Genomic DNA, 19,011 nt, shown 5'->3' with positions numbered 1-19,011 from the left:
TTAACCATTAGATATTATTACATATGGCTTATAGATGTGAAGACTAAAAATTCTAGAGATGGAAAAGAAGAAAGTAACATCATGAATAATGGGCGAGGAGGAAGATAGATACACTGGCCTTAGATTAAGCATTTAAAAACTAAGAAATCATAAATGGAGATACTTAAGAAAATAATATACAGAAAATTTAATTCATCTGTGTAATGTACCATAAATAACTTCACCACCAATAAATGGAAAGACAAGTCAAATGCGTGGAAATATACTCAGACCATAATATATGAAAAAATAAGCATATATTAATAGTTTTTGAAAATGAGTCTAGATAATTTAGGTTTAATAATGACGAATAGGGAGAATGGGAAAATTAGTTATAACAGAGGTATAGGGCTAATTAGAATTATCAGGCTGGCAACTGATAAATGTGTGTATGGGAGCTATGGTTTGAGAATGCATCAGCCAAGGTTCTAGAAGAAATTAAGGCATATAGGAAATGATTTGAGTCACTTTACAGTTCTCTCAAAAGTGATTTGTATTGAGTACAATTCTTGATTCGTTCTTGAGAATTTAATCCATTACCTGCAATGGATGCCTCAAGGCATTAAGATTCTGTGTGGGAACTTCTATTGAGAAGGCCTGGTTAAGATTGGAAGTCAAAGCAATACATTTTAGAGACTTTAATCAGCAGAAACCCAGAGAGAATTTTATGAAAATTTTATTTAGGAGATAAAGTTTTAGGGAGGTATAAAAGTTAAATGTAGTCAATGTTTATTTTTATTGTAGGTTAATTTTCAGTAATTCACTTGGGTCTTACCTAATCCAATTAAAAATTCCACATGAGACAATTCAATTATATGATGTGTAAAAATGTTAGAATTTAAGGTTTTGTTATTTCACTAAATTAACAAATTACGATGTAGCAAGAAAATTATCTTTACTATGCCATTAATAATACGTATTTTATTTCCAGGGAGCCTTTTATTATTTTATCAGGAGGTTTGTCATATGATACTGTAGGAAGAAGACCTTGCTTAACTGTGATGCATGGGAAAAGCACTGCTGTGCTAGAAATGGACTATTCAATTGTTGATTTTCTAACGCTATGTGAAACACCATACCCAAATGGTAAGCTTTGCAACTTTAAAGCTCATTCTCTATAGAGAGCTGATAGTAAAAAAAAAAAAAAAAAAGAAAGACCTAGGTTGTTTAGATAAAACTACTTATCCTATTGTGCTAATTCTTCTGGAGAAGAGCTGCTGCATTCATAATCTACAAATTTTATTTCAGAAGTGGTTTAATAAACTTAATCTGTTTTGAAGAATAAAAAAACACTATTCATATTAAGAAACATTTTAAAATTCTGTTAAGAGAGATATGTATTAGTAAGGATTCTCCATAGAAGCAGACACTCAAAGGAGAGAAGGAGATTGATTGATTGATTGATTGATTGATTGATTGATTGATTGATTTTGAGAAATTCGCTCACACTATTGTGGGGGCTGGCCAGTCTGAAACCTGTAGAGCAGGCTAGCAGGCTGGAAATTCAGGAAAGCATTCATGTTGCAGTCTTGACTCTGAAGTCTATAGATTGAAATTTCAGACATGATTTCTATGTTGCAATCTTGAGGCACAATTGCCTTTTTTTCAGGAAACCTCAGTTTGTGCTTTTAAGACCTTAAACTGACTGGATGAGGCCCATTCGTTCAGAGGGTAATCGTCTTGACTCAGTAGACTCAGAATCTACTGATTTAAATGCTAATCACATCTCTCTCTCTCTCTCTCTCTCTCTCTCTCTCTCTCTCTATATATATATATATATTTTACAGTTGTTGGCAGGCATTTTCACAGCAGTGTCTGGACTGGTATTTGACCAAACAGCTGGGGGCACCATATTATAGACAAATGACACATACAATTAACCATCAGAGCTAGCGTATATAATTCAAGAAGAATTTAAATCTCGACCTTTTTTTACTTCAGTTGAAATTCATTGAGGTGTAAAGATGGAATGTATTTTACAGTTGTTGGCAGGCACATATGAAACATCCAAGAAAGATATTATAGTATTATAGTAGAACTCTTTTGGGTTCCTGTGAGATTAAATAATGATAATTGTTCTTATGTGTATTCAGGTTTAAATTTTAGTTTTGTTGTCCATGTGCAGCTTTGAAATTTGCATTGCCATAGAAATTTCTGTCTTACTCATTTTTACAAAAGTAAAATTATTTTGAAATGGTCAGTAAATAGATTGTCTCATAAAACTTACTAGCCTTAAATAACATGCATGAAGTATCATAGGATCAGAATGTTAAATAAGAGAATGAAACTAAATAAAATCAAGCAAGAAACATTTATCTAATTTGCTGTCCACTTGCATTTTTGAAACTATAATTCGTGCATTGTCCATTTCCAGATTTTCAAGAACCATATGCTGTGGTTGTTCTTCTAGAAAAGGATTTAGTACTTATAGACCTTGCACAAAATGGGTAAGAAATAAAATTTGGTGAGTGATTCTATCAGTATGTGGTTGAAAAAAGACGCCTTTTACCATAGCATTAGCTATTTCGTTTCTTTGAAAACTACATTTATATCCATAACCTTGACCTCTTTTGAAAGCTCCAGACTCACATATCTACTTACTCAAATTTCTCTATTATGTTGAATCTCATAAAATTTTCATTTTTAGGTAAAAATTTGTTGTAGTTCTGAAATTTCACGTGATTCAACCTGACACTTAGATATCCTGGGGCCACACAAAATCAGCACGTCAAAAATTAATCCCATCAGTATTTACCTCCAAAATAAGCTATTTTAGTCTTTCTACCTCTACTCACTCTCAGTTGCAACGTTTATACGTGCGTTTGCCAGATTCATTTTACACACAGCTCCAATCTTGTACTATCCTCTTTAAACCATGGTTCAGTATTGTTTTTTGATTTAAAAACACCTGCTACTCCAAACAGTAGGAATTCAGGGTTTCTTTCCAACCTGATCTCTGTCTTCTCACTAGTGTCTATTCCTTAGGAAAACAGAACTGTGTGTTCAACAGACATCACATTTCCACGTCTTCTCCTATGTAATTCCCAATACCCGAAACATTCTAGTTGTTTCACTGCCATTAAAAATCTATATAACTTTCAAAGTCAAGCTTCTTATCTTTTTCAGGCTTTTCCTATCCTCTGTTTACCAGGTGTATTATATCTGATCTGTAACTTCACACCATAGCTTCTTTGTAACTTTTCATGGTAGTTGCCATATTCTTCTTTTTGGACCATAGATGATAATGTTTACTTAGAAATTATTTTAATGGAAGCACGTTGTATTATTTATCATGGGAGAAGAATCATTAAGTATGGTTTTTAATTGAGTTTACTCATTCAGTGTTTTCAGTGTTTCTCAATCAAGGGTGATTTTTGCATTCCCCGCCCCCAGCCCCACCCTTCTCCCTCCCAGAGAATATATGGTGATCTCTGTGGAAACCTTTTCAGTGTGTTTGAGGGTGTTGCTACTGGCATCTAGTGGGTAGAAGACAGAGATGCTGCAAAACATCCACAGTGCACAGGACAGTTCCCCACAGTAAAACGTTATCTGGTCCAAAATGTGAATAGTACTGAGGTTGGGTGACCCTGAAGTAAATGAACAGTATCATTTACCTGATGTTTAGGCAATTCTAAATTTACTTTAGTACCTGCTACTTTTACTAATCAGTTGTGAGGAGTCTTTTCAAAATAACAAGATAATTTGAAAATATTATTTCTGTATAATAGTCCTAGAATAACTTAATATGATTTTCTTTTATTTTTTTCCCTTAGGCAAGTTTTTCAAATAATTGAGACTTTTCACATGTGGTCTGTACTGAGATACATTTAAGTCAAAGAAAATACTATGCAAGTAACCTGTGACTAGGCATTTTACTTAGCAATAGTATCAGTTAAATGTTTGGTAATAATAGAATCACTGAGCTAAGGAAATAATGTGTGTTATAAAGAGAAGAAAGTTGCTTGCTGTTTTGTCATTTTATGAATGCATGTTGTTTGTGTTTGGTCCTGGAGGTGGGAGTGGTGATAATTGGGTTCATTTTGCAGTCTATAAGGGACTATTTGGAAATTTCTCTCTTCTGTTTCAAAAAATTGTCAGTAGTAGACTGATCTAATTTTTGCAAATTAGCCACTTTGCACTTTTTAAATTTTTTAGCCAGTTTCTGGTGTTCCAGACTATTCTCATTCTAAGGACTTTAAAATGAGAAAAGAAATATTTTATATTTAGATAGGATTCTACTTTAATTTCATGATTTTTAAAAGCATTTTTTGCTTTATTTAATAAAATAACTTCATATCTAGAAAACATTTAATGTAGAATTTTATTATGGATTATTACCAAAACAAGAAAATATTCTGAATTAAATATTGGACTAGGTATTGTGTTTATGGAGAGAAAAAGAATTGAACATTTGTTAGCTCTGCTGACGTAAGGATGAGGTATGTGTTATTCCACCATTTGCTAGCAGGCATGCTTTCGACACATTATTCTCTGTAAGCCTTTGTTCTTCAGTAAAATGCCTACATCGTAAGTTTGGTGCAAGAAGTAAATGAGATGTTTATATTTAAAGCACTTAGTGTAGTGTATGGCATATGGTATGTAGTTGCAACTAGAGCCTGTTTACTATTCTAATTGAGCAATTTTCATTATAAAAGACTTCCATTTTTAAATGTATTTACAAAAATTAAATCAATTTAATCTCTGTGATAGAATGTACATTTTTTAAAGTTTGTATTTTTGTATTAATCATATGGTATAATTCATTAAATTAATAAATACTTTTCTTTTTCTGTTGTTAAAGATATCCTATATTTGAAAATCCCTACCCTTTGAGTATACATGAGTCCCCTGTTACATGTTGCGAATATTTTGCTGATTGTCCTGTGGACCTTATTCCTGCACTTTATTCTGTTGGAGCTAGACAGAAACGTCAAGGTTACAGCAAAAAGGTATTGAACATGAGCTTCAGTATTTAATGTTTTATTTCTTATTTATTCTATATTTATCACCTTGGAGTATTTGATAACATTGATACCTTTTCTGTAGAAAATAGATTAAAAATTATTTTTGCAAGCAAAATATGTTTTTCACTGGATTATTTATACACACACACAGACACACACACACACACACACACACACACACACACACACGGAGGTATGTAGTATGCTTGCAAGTTGCTTTATACAGTGATCTTTTTTTATAGGAATGGCCCATCAACGGAGGTAATTGGGGCTTGGGTGCTCAAAGTTACCCAGAAATAATTATTACAGGGTAAGTAAAAGTACGTCTTCACCAAGTAAATCTATAATAGCTAAATATAATTGATTGAGACTACATGAATTTTAACTTATTGGGCGGGTAGAGCTTTCCTTGATGTCGTAATATAATAAGAAATGTTATTCTTAAGAACCTGCCAGTTTACCCTGATTTTTTTTAACTTTTTACTCATTTTGGTGACTTTTTAATAGCAGTACCCATTTAAAGAAGGAAGAACTGTAATTTTATTCATCACATTCTTAACATTGCTTTTCTTAGGCATGCTGATGGGTCAGTTAAGTTCTGGGATGCTTCTGCAAGTAAGTATTTTTAATATTCATTATTTGTTATATGTTACACAATCACTGCTTTTATACATCCTGTTTTATAATAATTGCATAACCAATATTTAATTTGAAATGTAGAGGTTATAAATTTAATGCTTGATTTATTAAATACATGAGTTTAGAATTTTTAATATAGTTTTAATATTAGTAAATCAAGAATAATTGGCAACACAAGTGTTCAATTTTTTGTCAAAATTTCTTCAAACCTTCTCTTCCTAAGTCAGAGTTAGGGGAAGTGGGAATGTGTTCCAAATCAACAGAAATTTCTGGAATAATTTTAATGTCTGACTCTAAATTTGTATCACTAACGTTCATGTTGTCTTTGTGAAATAAATCTGATGGTTACATAGTAGCACAAAAGGAAATAATGCCTTTTATGATTAATGTTTGCAAAACACAACATGGCAAGCATTCAATTGGAATCCAGTTAACTCAGGATATGTTGTGTTTCCTCATGTAGGAATGTTTAATTAAAGTGGCACTGTATCTTTTCTAGAGAAGATACATAGAAAATCATTTTAGGAAGCAAACTGTGTTTATTATTTTCATGTATTTACACATTATTTTTCCAAAATGTTTTTATTACTCATTTTTTTAAGGTTACCTAAAATCCATTGTGATAATAGATTTTTCTTCATGAATACAATGAGCACACTCTTGTTTGGTCAATGAGAACAAAGAATATATTATCTAAATGTTTAATAGACTAATGTAAATTGAGAAATGAAAATATGATGTAGTTAAATATGGACCATTTTCTATACATAGTATGAGTTATTAAATGTTACCTTATGTTTGATCGTTTTGTATTAAAGTATCTGACATATATTATCTTTTTTCCAGTAACTCTACAAGTATTATATAAGCTAAAGACATCTAAAGTATTTGAAAAGTCAAGAAATAAAGATGACAGGCCAAACACAGACATTGTAGATGAAGATCCATATGCCATTCAGATCATCTCCTGGTGTCCAGAAAGTAGAATGCTGTGCATAGCTGGAGTTTCAGCTCATGTCATTATTTATAGATTCAGCAAGCAGGAAGTAATCACAGAAGTCATTCCGGTAATAACGTCTTAGTTATTTTCATGGTCAAGTTATTTTCATCCACATTTTTAAATTTGTGGATGATTTGGAAGACTTTTTGCAGTCAGTTTTGTGCAGAACTTTTGAAAACACCTTAGTATTTACATTATTATCTCTCTTTTGTAAAAAACAGCATTTTTTGCATATATTTTCACTGTTTATTTAAATCCTTAAGTATAGGATATGTTTCCTTTAAGGAAAGCTAATATGAATATGAGTATACTCTAATTTGATATTAACATGAGTACTATACATTCTGAAATCATAATGCACATTTGTGTGTGTACTCCCTGAGTCAAGAACATTTTCTTTCTTGCTAAATCCTTACTTTTTGAAATCTTGCTAAATTTTTACCTTTAAAAATCTTCTTGCCACTGAAGTTTATGTAGAGTGTGTGTGTATGTGTGTATACATTGTGATAAAATGAGCAATAATTATTAGGAGTAAGTAAACTACCTTACTTTTACAACAGATGCTTGAAGTTCGATTATTATATGAGATAAATGATGTGGAAACTCCAGAGGGTGAGCAGCCACCACCTTTGCCAACACCTGTGGGAGGGTCCAACCCTCAGCCCATCCCTCCTCAGTCTCATCCATCTACCAGTAGCAGTTCATCTGATGGGCTTCGTGATAATGTACCTTGTTTAAAGTAAGTTATAGAAAACTACAGAGGAGTTTTGGATATTATCCTTTAATTTATATAAATTGTAAGCATTAGTAGAGCTATGGTAACGTTTTCTTTTGATACAGCAAAATGGCATAAGAATGGTTCTTCCTGTGTTTTGCTATGGTTAGTCCAACTCATTTTTCTATGACATCAGGAGGAATATGATTGCATTTCATGATATTATCCTTAAAATATTAAAGTTTAATCTCCAAACATTCTCGTAAAGCAGCAAGGATCTAACCTGTATATATCACTCAGTCTTCTAAATCTGTCAGTGTTTTTAGTCTTGATTTATGTGTAGCTTGGATTTATGTTCCGACTGCTTTCTATGACTCTGAAAATTCTGTTTTTTTAAGTCTTTAAGACTCAGTTATTTTCTAATCATTTTCTTTTTCTGAATCTTCACTAGCACCACCATATCTTTATTTAAAACCTTTTATTGTTGCATCCTAAATTTAAATATATCTTGCTTTTATTCAGGGATAAATTGGATAAAGTTTTATTTTTTCTGTCCAATTTTTATTATTGAGTGGTTTAAATGATAGAGGCAGAGAAATAAAACAATGAGTAAGGAGTTAAAATCATTGAAAAATTACATGAAGACTATGTGATTAGTAGTATATTTACAAAGAATTCAACTAGGATAATGACGGAAAGGTGGTTCTGGTAGCACTCAGAGATTCAGTAGATTGGTAGAGGGCAAAAGCCAGAGTGTACTAGGTTCAAGGTAGAGAGGGTGGTAAGTAAGAGAAATAATTTGCATTTATTAAAAGGACCAGGCTTTGCACTATTTTACTTTAATCTGCTTGAGTCTCTTCTACTGGTAGATAAATAATTGCTGGGAAGAATGTCTGTGTAATGAATAATGCACTCACACCAAAGATAAAATGGATAGATTTTTTTATATTACAATCATTTTAAACATACAGAGTTTTAGAAAATTATATGTTTACAGAAATTGAAGGTTATGTATTCTAAGCCAATGGCTCTCATTTGCATGTGATTTTGTTCCCTAGGGGACATTTGGAGATGTTTTTAGTAGACACAACATGAGGAAGGGAGATGCTATTGACACTTAGTGGGTAGAGGCCAGGGATGATGTTAAGTATTCTACAATGGACAAGGCAGTGCACACAACAAAGAATTACCCAGCTCAAAACATCAATAGTGCCAAGGATGAGAACCTCTGATCCAAACAGTATATACCCATTGAGGTTAAGCAGCTACATTTCTCAGAAAGGTATCAAGTTTTTCTTTCTCTCCTCTCTCTCTCTCTCATACCTGTACTAAAATATACACACTTATAACTGTAGTTCTAGCACATGTTTAACTAGAACGAGACTTGGGAATACAGAATTCTACACTTTTCCCCTTTATTACTTCTTCAATACTACTTTATACTTAAAATTGTAAATGTTCCGTTAATGCCCTTGTTTCTGATTTTAATGTTTTTTTCCCAAGCCCTTTGTTAAATTTTATTTTTTGACATACGTAGTACAATTTGTCTTTGGGGCATTTTTTGTAACATATTTCTATATTTCCGAAACAGTGTTTTCAACTACTGAAGTGACATTTTAACAAAATAACAATTCCATATAAATATACATTATCTTCAACAGAATTAGAATAATTTATTTAATTTGTACTTCATAATTTCTTATGCCTCCAAGTGTTCTTAGGCATGTGGCCAGAGATCCAGCAGTATAAAACATTAAATTCTTTTCCTACCTGAAGAAAAAACACCATCAATGCACTGCTTTCTCATGACAAGATAGGTCAGAGGAAACAGTACTGATAGGAGAAGCAGTACTGTTTGGACCAGAGTGACAAGACCTCTTACCTTGGCTTTCTAGGTTAAAGTTAAAGGCCGGCCTGATAGGTGAGTCTTTGTCCTCTGTTCTTAGAAAGGCCTTTTTTTCCAGTTTTTTTACTGACTGAAAAAACAAAGATAATAATTAAGGCAGCAACCAGCAGCAGCTGTTAAAACCAGCAAACCAAAATGCAGAGTGCAACAGTACCCAAATCCATTTTAAAGGTAATACTGACTTAGTTCTGCAATTATGAATTTTCTTTATTGTTCATGGACCTGAGATTATGGTATGGCCATCTTTCTTGTTTGGGAGGACTTTTCATACTTGTGATGGAATGTCACGGCACACTATTAATCTTCTGTAATTATTTAATAGAATGTCACTTAATATAGGAATTCCTTTTAAGCTGATGGTTAGTCCCAGTAGACAGAGAGTCTCATTAGCCAATCCATTAATGATATATGTGAGGAGAGTCCTTTTTGTTGTTGGCATTAATTGTTGTCTTTTGTGTATGGATACACTTTGCCAATCCTGGGATATACACACAATAACATCTTAACAGTTTTTTCTGAATCCTGAAATAACTAGTGACTGTGATTTGATTTTTTTTCCTTTTGAATATCACTGTGGAACCCTAGGTATTTTTTGTAGGCAATTTGTTTTAACTTACTGTATTTAATCAACTTAACGTGATTTTGTCACGTTTTCTAGAGGGAGCTTCTTTTAAGTTAGTATTTGTGTCTTTTTAACACCACCTCAGAACTTTTGTGACCATCCTTAATTTCTGTCAGGATGTTCTAGACTTGCTTTGAGTACTACTTGCCCTCACAGGATAACAGACCAAAATATGATCTTTAGAAATGTTTGTAACATTATTTTTAATAAGCAGTATATTGTTATAGTAGACCACCCGTTAACAAGAGCTAAAAAAAATGGGGGAGTTGTTTTTTAAAAACAGTCATTAAAACTCTTTTATTTTTCATTGAGTTTTTACATTACTGTGTAATGTAAATAAATAATTTTAAGTCTCTTACCCAAACCACTCTTCTCCTATAATTTGATTAGCCTGGAATTATTCCATTTGATATTATTTATCTGTTAACAAAAGTAAGTCCAAAATTGCAGTATTAAAATTACCACTGATAGTAAAACACTACATGAATAATAAAATATGACAGCTGTCCTTTAGACCTTTGAGCATATGACAAGTGATGCATAAGGCAATTACATTGTTTTGAGTTACTTTAATAATTTTTCTTCTATTTTGGTTTTTTGTACACTAACCTCATGTATAATAAAACTTTATAACAACTAACCTCATGTATAATAAAACTTTATAAATTCATTTTATCTTGAGACTGTTGATGTTTTAAAGGACAGTTCTTTTTGGAAGTAGCATTTGGTGTCGGATAGAGGTAAACTGCCCTGTCAGTATGTTTTATGAAATGGATGGAACTTTGAAGCAGTTCAGACTTTAAAGACACACATAGGAGATTCAGCCAGAGTCCTGTCACCTGTAATTGCTTACTAGAATCTATGAAGGAGCCCAGTAATTATACTTCTCTTTACCTATCTGGATTCTTTTTTTTTTTTTTTTTTTTTTTTAAAGAGACAGGGTCTCGCTCTGTTGCCCATGCTGGAGTACAGTGGCGTGATCACAGCTCACTGCAGCCACGACCTCCTGGGCTCAATCAGTCCTCCCAACTCAGCTTCCCATGTAGCTGGGACTACAAGCGCACACCACCATGCCCAGCTAATTTTGTATTTTTTTACAGAGATGGGTTTTCGGCATGTTACCCAGGCTGATCTCAAACTTGGAGGCAATCTGCCTGCCTCGGCCTCCGAAAGTGCTGGGATTACAGATGTTAGCCACTGTGTCTGGCCCCCATCTGTATTCTTAACACATTAAGAAATAAAATAATTTCAGATGGTGACTAAAAATATCACCTTAATTATTGTTAAAGGTAAAGATGCCAACTAGCACAAGAGCCAGGTAGGTTTCCTGGTACTGACTGACCTGTATACAGAGATAGCCTTATCCTCCCGGTCATGGCAGTATTAAGAACACTGTCTTTGCAGCAGCAGAAAAGAAAATGCATCCCTGGGCAGACTTGCTCCCAAATGAACACAGGTTGAGAGGAAAATGAGAGGGCTACATTAATTATTTCCGTATTTACCAGCTACATAGGGACTGTACCATTCCTGGGATAGAGTTAGAGGGTAGAGAGAAGCCCAGGAGTTCCACTGACACTCAAGAAAATACAACAGATGTGGAGAAGCAGTCCTGCTAATTTGAGTGTGTGTTTATATGTGTGTGTGTGTGTGTGTGTGTGCGCGCACGCGCGCGTGTGCACACATGCCTGATTTTTGTTTTTGGCAGTGGTGGGGGGTGGTTTGGCTGGTCACATAAATACAAATTCTAACTTTAATAGATAATGTTATATATTGTTACATCAAGTTATACATTTAAATTACAACATTACTTAAAATTTTAAGTATTGATTTTTAAAATTAGAAATATAAACAAATCATAGTAAAAAATATCATAAAGTAATGGCTCTATTGGTACAGTTATGGTTATTTTGATCCTTTTTCTGGATTTTAGAGAAAACCCAAGAACAAGAACGCATGGGAAGATTGTAAACATAGGGACTGCATGATAACTATTTCCTTTTCTAAAGTGATTATCTTAAAATTAATTTAGTAATAATAATTCTCTAGTATTACCTTACTAAAGGACCAATTTTTGGAGACAGTCATGAGAGAGATAACTAATCTTTTAGTAGAATATTGTATAAGCTAGTGAAAGACATAAAGTACAAGTTTTGGACATTTTTGTCTAAAATCTATATATTAGTAATTTTTTAAAAATCACAAACAACTTATACCTCATTTTTTTCCTTTAATAGTCTTCACATAAATGCAGATATTTATTAACTTCACATTGTTTTAGTCCACAGTCCTAGAGGCCAGTTTCTTAAAGTAAGAAGTATAACAAAAATTGATGTTAAAATATAATTAATATTGAGGCTTTTTTCATATAAAATGCCTTTGTACACAATTGGTTTATTTGAAGAAACATTTTAAAAGCAGCTGTTTAAGACCAAGGAAGGGGATTGATTGAGACCAGGAGTTCAAGACCAGTCTGGATAACATAGTAAGACACCATCTCTATAATAAGGCTTTTTAAAAAATTAGCCAGACATGGCGACATCACCTGTAGGCTGAAGTGGGAGGATTGCCTGAGCCCAGGAGTTCAAGGTCACAGTGAGCTATGATCATAGCTGCACTCCAGCCAGGGTGACAGAGTGAGATTCTGTCTCTTAAAAAAAGAGGTAAAAAAGAAAAGGCAGCTGTTTGACTTGTTTCTTTTAGCAATGAAATTTTATGTTTTTGAATTATTTTTATTGTCCTTTTGCAAGGTACTTGCGCAATCATTTTGAAACCGTGAGGCTCTACACGTCACTTTAACATTTAAAATACATTTGTACAAATTATGGAGCTCTTTATAAAACTTTTTCCTTAAAAAGTAAACAAATTAACTTGAATATATTAAAAAAATTAAAATGATACCATAACCATTTAGAATAAAGCATAACACCCTCTTCCCATTTCATATTTTTAAAATGTAACTTACCTGCTTTCATTTCTTGGCTTAGGTTTCTCATGCTTTACCATTTTGCATCATGTTTGGCTGCTTTTTTATTTTTACTTAAGAACGTTTTTTGTTTCCTTATACTAACTAAAATAAGAAATCCATGAGTTCTGTGTGTCCTGGTCACTTAAATCTTAAATGTGCCCATATATGCACTTCTAAAATTATCCCTGGAATGCCTGGTTCTGCTCTTGAGAATTTGTTGTGAACATTTAATATGCCAGAGGGAGAGAGGAAACTTCCTTGACCCTTACCTTCTATACCTAATTCATAGAGAAGATAGACCACTCAGACCCTTCAGTCTACTCCTGTGTCAAGGCTGACTCTGGGAAGAAATGAAATGCCTCAGTTGTTACTCTATCGCTTGAGATGGAGAGCTGTAGCTGCTTAGTGGGTATTTCCCTGAGAATAATTCAGAAATTTTGCATCAGCCAGTGTGGAGTTCTGAATGCATTGCCTTGCAAACCTTGACCAGCCAGAAGTGAACTATAGATCAATTCGTATAAGCAGTGCCCTCAGTGATTCACATTTACCCTGAAGTCTGAACAACTTTTGCTGTTTCCTAGCATGTATGTCATCAAAACATGAGGTGCCATGGTCTTCCTCATTAGAAGTACTAACTAAATGATTCAGAAGGGTTCTTACCTCTGAGTTTGGTGGCAGGAAATTCAACATTGAGTAGTCTTCCTGCTGTTCTTTCACACACTGTCATTTCAAGGCAGAAGCCTTAAGAATTGCTGAAGTAACGAGGCTTTGCATATGTTTTGCTACAGCAATTACTAGGCAAAGAGTTGTACAATCAAAACTGTTTTTAACTTAAAGTCATAGTAGAGTTTTTTACAATAAAAGCAGTCACACACTAAAATGGTTCACATTTTTTTAAAAAAAAATGTCTTTCAAGTACACTTGAAGTTTTCTGGTACAAGTATAGCAGGTATTGTTTCAGAAGGTCTCACACTCTTTTAAACCCCTCTTTAACTCTTCCTTTCTAAAATCCTAATGACAAGTTTAGTTCAGCATGGACTTAACTATTCATGAGGTTTGGGAATAGATTTGACTACCTGCTGATTAGTTTCACTTGTAGTTCTCTACCATCATCTCAAACTTAACCCCATAGTCTCCTAAAACTACCTCTTTATCCCTCCCTCCCTCCCTTCCTTCTATGATTGTACGTTCACTGTGTCTTCTTTTCTTCCTCTACCCTGCCTCTACTCAACCTTCAATTCATACAGTAAATATTGAGTACCTCTTTTGTGCCAGTGTTAAAAGTATTAATAGCTGCAAGGTTTCTGCCTTCCTGAAATGTAAAGCCTTGTCTATGCTTACTCCATTAATGTGTTTCAATCTCCCTTTTTCTTGTTTCACATCAGAATCACATGAACTTCCCAACTGGTGTCCCTGTTCTACTTCGTCTTACCTATGTTCACCAAATTAATCTTCCCCAAATATTTCTTATCAACCTTCACTGGCTTTTAATTCTTCTTCTTTTTTTTTTTTTTGAGACGGAGATCTCACTCTGTCGCCCAGGCTGGAGTGCAGTGGTGCCATCTCAGCCCACTGCAACCTCCGCTTCCCAGGTTCAGGCGATTCTCCTGCCTCAGCCTCCCGAGTAGCTGGGATTACAGGCGCTTGCCACCACACCCGGGTAATTTTTGTATTTTTAGTAGAGACGGGGTTTCGCCATGTTGGCCAGGCTAGTCTCGAACTCTTGACCTTAAATGATCTGCCCACCTTGGCCTCCCAAAGTGCTCTGATTATAGGTGTGAGCCACTGCACCTGGCCTGTCTTAATTCTTTAATAATGAAAATAAATTACCTTTGTCTAATTTGACCATCTACAAAGTAGTTTTCATAGGCAGTCACAATTTCCTCACATTGTGACTAGGTAGTAATAGTCCCACTTTCTAGGTGAAAAGACAGCTGGCGAGTAACAGAATCAGTACTTAAAGTCCAGCTTGCTGAGAGTTCTTTCTACCAACATCAAACCTTTGTGGACAGGACCTGAAGACCCTCTAAAGTCTGGCCCTGGCCTGTCTTGCTGTCTTCTCACTTTTACTACACACTCCTACCACTGTGGCCAAACTTAACACTTACCAATCTTTGAACATGGGTTTTCTGTCTGAGTGTGTTCTGCAAGAGCATTTTTTGTAGCATTATCCAGCAATTATTAAAAAAGAGTCTCTGTGATCAAAAATACTGTCACCTCAAAGTCAAGATAGATTTGTTTTATAGTCAAAGTAGGCACACACACACACACACAGATCAATTGCTCATATTTGTTTTAACTCATTTTTTTAACTTGTTTTTGGACAGTTTTCGTTTTGTTACTTCATGTTTTTAAGTTTTTGTTTGTTTGTTTGTTTGTTTGTTTTTTGAGACAGAGTTTCGCTGTTGTTGCCCAGGCTGGAGTGCAATGGCGCGATCTGGGCTCACTGCAACTTCTGCCTCCCGGGTTCAAGCGATTCTCCTGCCTCAGCCTCCAGAGTAGTTGGGACTACAGACGCATGCCACCACACCAGGCTAATTTTTGTATTTTTGGTAGAGACAGAGTTTCACCATGTTGACCAGGATGGTCTTGAACTCCTGACCTCAGGTGATCCGCCCTTCTCGGCTTCCCAAAGTGCTGGGATTACAGGCGTGAGCCACTGCGCCCAGCCGTTTCTAACCTGCTTTTCTGACTTACATTTTTTTCTAACTTGATTTTTTTTTCTCCTCTTAATCCCTGGACTGCCGCTTCTCTTCATCTTTCTCCCCAGCCCTCCCTGCCTTCTTTCCTTTCTCCCTCTTCTTCCTCCTCACTTCTTATTTTCTCTTCTTTTTCTTCACTCCTGTTGTCCTCCCCCACTTTACATGTAGAGTTTGCATATGAGTTATTTTTGTTAATTACGTACTTAGTCCCTCCCTCCAACTAGGTTAAATGCTTCTAGATAACAGGATTCTGATTTTTATATATTTAAGTATCTAGTATCGTTTCATATAAAAAGTTATTTATAATCATATAGGCCAATAGTTGAAAATGGTTTAAAGATACCATGTTTTCTTTTATTTTAGGGTTAAAAACTCACCACTTAAACAGTCTCCAGGTTATCAGACAGAACTAGTTATTCAGTTGGTTTGGGTGGGTGGAGAACCACCACAACAAATAACCAGCCTGGCAGTCAATTCTTCCTATGGACTGTAAGTATAACTTATGTTTTTTTCTAAGTCTCTTCATAGTATTCCATATGTCATTTTGTTTCTAAAAATAGAAAGGATGGTCTTTGTTATATCGTCACCTAAAAAGGCATTCTATAACTTTAATTTCAGACCAAATTCACTGTTTATTTGGAACATAATTTTATTCTGAATAACTTACTTTGGGTATGCATGCACTATTTCCTGATGTAAAGTTAAATGCGTCATGGACCAATAAATTATTTGTGGTGAAGTTTTAAAGTCAGTATATCCTCTCCTAAATATACTCCCAGAAATAATTTTCTTATTAATAATTACTATAATGGAAATCTAACAATATGAATCCAGAAAACTGTGTTATGAAACTGATTTTTGTAAATGTTGAAGTGTAGTTGTGTAATTTTTCTTTCTACTTCCAATTAACTTGTATAAATTGTAAAAGCATGACAATAATTAATATTCATCTATACTATAGTATACTTGTTTTATTTATCAATTCGTGCCTTCAGCCATATAGTGTTAATTATACATATTTTTATTACAATATGATAGACTTATAAAGCATTTGTTATTTTCTTGTTTCAGAAATCAACACTGCAGTGTAAGAAACTGCTTCCTAACTGTTCAGTCCCAGAGCTATTTATCATGTGTAGTTCATTGTCTCCTTGCTTGATGCTAGCCCTAGGGACTCATTCATTTTTTTTCTTGCTGGTAGCTCCCACCACCTACTCTGTCTCTTGCAGCTGTACAGTTAGCCCTCTGTATCCACCTATTCTATCCATGGATTCAACGAACTGCAGATGAAAAATATTCAGAAAATATAACCAAAAAAATACAACAATTAAAAAAAATTTTTTAATACAATATGAAAACTATTTATATAGCATTTCCATTGTATTAGGTATAATTAAATAATCTCAAGATGATTTAAAGTATATGGGAGACTGTACATTGGTTACATGCAAATTTTATGCCATTTTGTATTGAGGACTTGAACATCCGCAGATTTTAGTATCTGGGGGGGTCCTGGAACCAAGCTTCTGAAGAAACCAAGAGACAACTGTACATCAAACTAACACTGGCTACAGTCTGAGATAGTCTTCTTTCATATCTTTTATTTGCTGCCACACAATGTAAGAGCACAAACTTTCTTCTTTTAAATATTTATTTTCCACAACCGTAAAGAAAACGTAGGAAATGAGAAAAAGAACCAGTAGGAAGTTTCAAAGGAAGTTGCAAATCAATCTATTACAGACCTCACTAGGCTTACAGTTGTATTTTGTTTGGCCCTTTCTGTGTATTTTTAGAATTTTAATTAGTTACCAAGACTATATAAATCCATACTTAGAGCTCCAACTTAAAAATCTGATTATGTATGTGGCTGTGTCCATGTTTCTGCATGGCAGCTTCAGCTGGAACTGAGTTGAAGCTTTTCCTCATTAGATGTGCCATACAATCTTAAGTAACCATGGTGCTTACGTGTCCTCTTTTACTTAGTTGTATAGCTCTCTATACGTGTCAGTTTTCCATTCCTGGCTTAAAAGATCTTAAAAGAATAAATTTCCTTGATTCATAATCGATTGGTTTATAGTTCCTGACTCATAATTGAGAAGGTATTTAGAACACCCCAAAGGGCCTCCAAGATGTATGCTTTCTACTTTTTATTCTTGACTTGAGTGATTACCAAAACTTACCCCAAAGTATAATCTCCTACTTGCCTAATAGAAGGGAATGTCTCCCACCCATGAAGAGCTCAAAATGCCCCCAACGTAGAAAAATAGATGTTGCATTGCAAGATCTGAGAGATTTATATCTCTGATCAAGTTTCAACTCCTATGCCAAATATTTTTATAAGTAATACAGTTGATTGATTTAGTGATATTAAATAATGTCTGCAGAAGATCTAAACAGTTCCATGAGTAGGCATATGTAACCTGTATTTCAGTTCCTATAGTTGTCTTTTGTTTCAAAGAATTTTCTGAAAGACCCACCATGCTGCTTTCTTCAGCCTTATAGACTGTAGTACATTTTCTTGGAATTATTTGTTTCTGCTAAAATGTTTGTTATTTTCCTATTCCCAGGGTGGTTTTTGGCAATTGCAATGGCATTGCTATGGTTGACTACCTCCAGAAAGCAGTGCTGCTCAACCTGGGCACTATTGAATTATATGGCTCTAATGATCCTTATCGGAGAGAACCCCGATCTCCTCGTAAATCTCGACAGCCTTCAGGAGGTAAAAAGAAAAGAAAATCCTGAGCTTTAGGATTTCTATAAATGCTGGCTTACTTTTGTGAATATAAGTATTATATTTAGGTAAATAGCTTGCCTGATTTAGTCTGTATATATAAACTGCCAAAAACTAGCAAAAGGTGTGAGTCTTATTTTTGTTTTCTATAGTTGTGGTTTTGCTTTTTTTTTTTTTGAGACAGGGTCTCACTCTGTCACCCAGACTGGTGTGCAGTAGTGCCTTCACTGCAGCCTTGACCTCTTGGGCTCAGGTGATCCTCCCACCTGAGCCCTCTGAGTAGCTGGGACCATAGGCACATGCCACCACACTCAGCTGATTTTTTGTATTTTTTGTACAGATGGAGTTTTGTCATGTTGCCCAGGCTGGTGTCAAACACCTGGACTCAAGCAATCACCTGCCTCAGCCTCCCAAAGTACTGGGATTACAGGCGTGAGGCACCACACCCAGCCTGCTTTTCTTTTTAATATTCTAGGATTTTATTGCACATTGAGAAAGAACCACAGGATCAAACTTTTCAGCTAAAATATAATGACAGGAATATTTGTATAATTATTATATAAAAAAAGTTACTTTCTAAGTTTTTGCTCCTTTTCATTGTTTGGTTTTTGTGAGACCAGTGATTTATTGTTTAAACCATTTAATTCAAAGGAATCATTCCCATGTGAGAAAAAAAGGAAAATGCAAAAGTAAATTTTATTTCTTTGAAAATATACCATTCTCAGATA

At 34.4% G+C, this 19,011-nt stretch overlaps 1 protein-coding gene across 2 annotated transcripts in view; it reads left to right on the top strand.

The window, feature by feature from the left end:
- Window positions 1-19,011, top strand: part of LOC116463139 (syntaxin-binding protein 5) — a 185,724-nt gene that overhangs the window by 108,830 nt on the left and 57,883 nt on the right. For both annotated transcript variants that reach the window (XM_032146104.2, XM_032146103.2), the window contains exons 10-18: window positions 971-1,125; window positions 2,414-2,486; window positions 4,841-4,988; window positions 5,246-5,313; window positions 5,578-5,618; window positions 6,489-6,709; window positions 7,203-7,381; window positions 15,916-16,041; window positions 18,120-18,271. In XM_032146104.2, coding sequence (XP_032001995.1) covers window positions 971-1,125; window positions 2,414-2,486; window positions 4,841-4,988; window positions 5,246-5,313; window positions 5,578-5,618; window positions 6,489-6,709; window positions 7,203-7,381; window positions 15,916-16,041; window positions 18,120-18,271 — 1,163 coding nt within the window. The remainder of the gene's footprint in view (window positions 1-970; window positions 1,126-2,413; window positions 2,487-4,840; window positions 4,989-5,245; window positions 5,314-5,577; window positions 5,619-6,488; window positions 6,710-7,202; window positions 7,382-15,915; window positions 16,042-18,119; window positions 18,272-19,011) is intronic.

This window comes from Hylobates moloch, unplaced genomic scaffold (assembly GCF_009828535.3).
Source record: "Hylobates moloch isolate HMO894 unplaced genomic scaffold, HMol_V3 SCAFFOLD_26, whole genome shotgun sequence".
Taxonomy (NCBI): domain Eukaryota; kingdom Metazoa; phylum Chordata; class Mammalia; order Primates; family Hylobatidae; genus Hylobates; species Hylobates moloch.
Note: the sequence above shows the minus strand (reverse complement) of the source record. Positions and strands in the feature narration are given on the sequence as shown.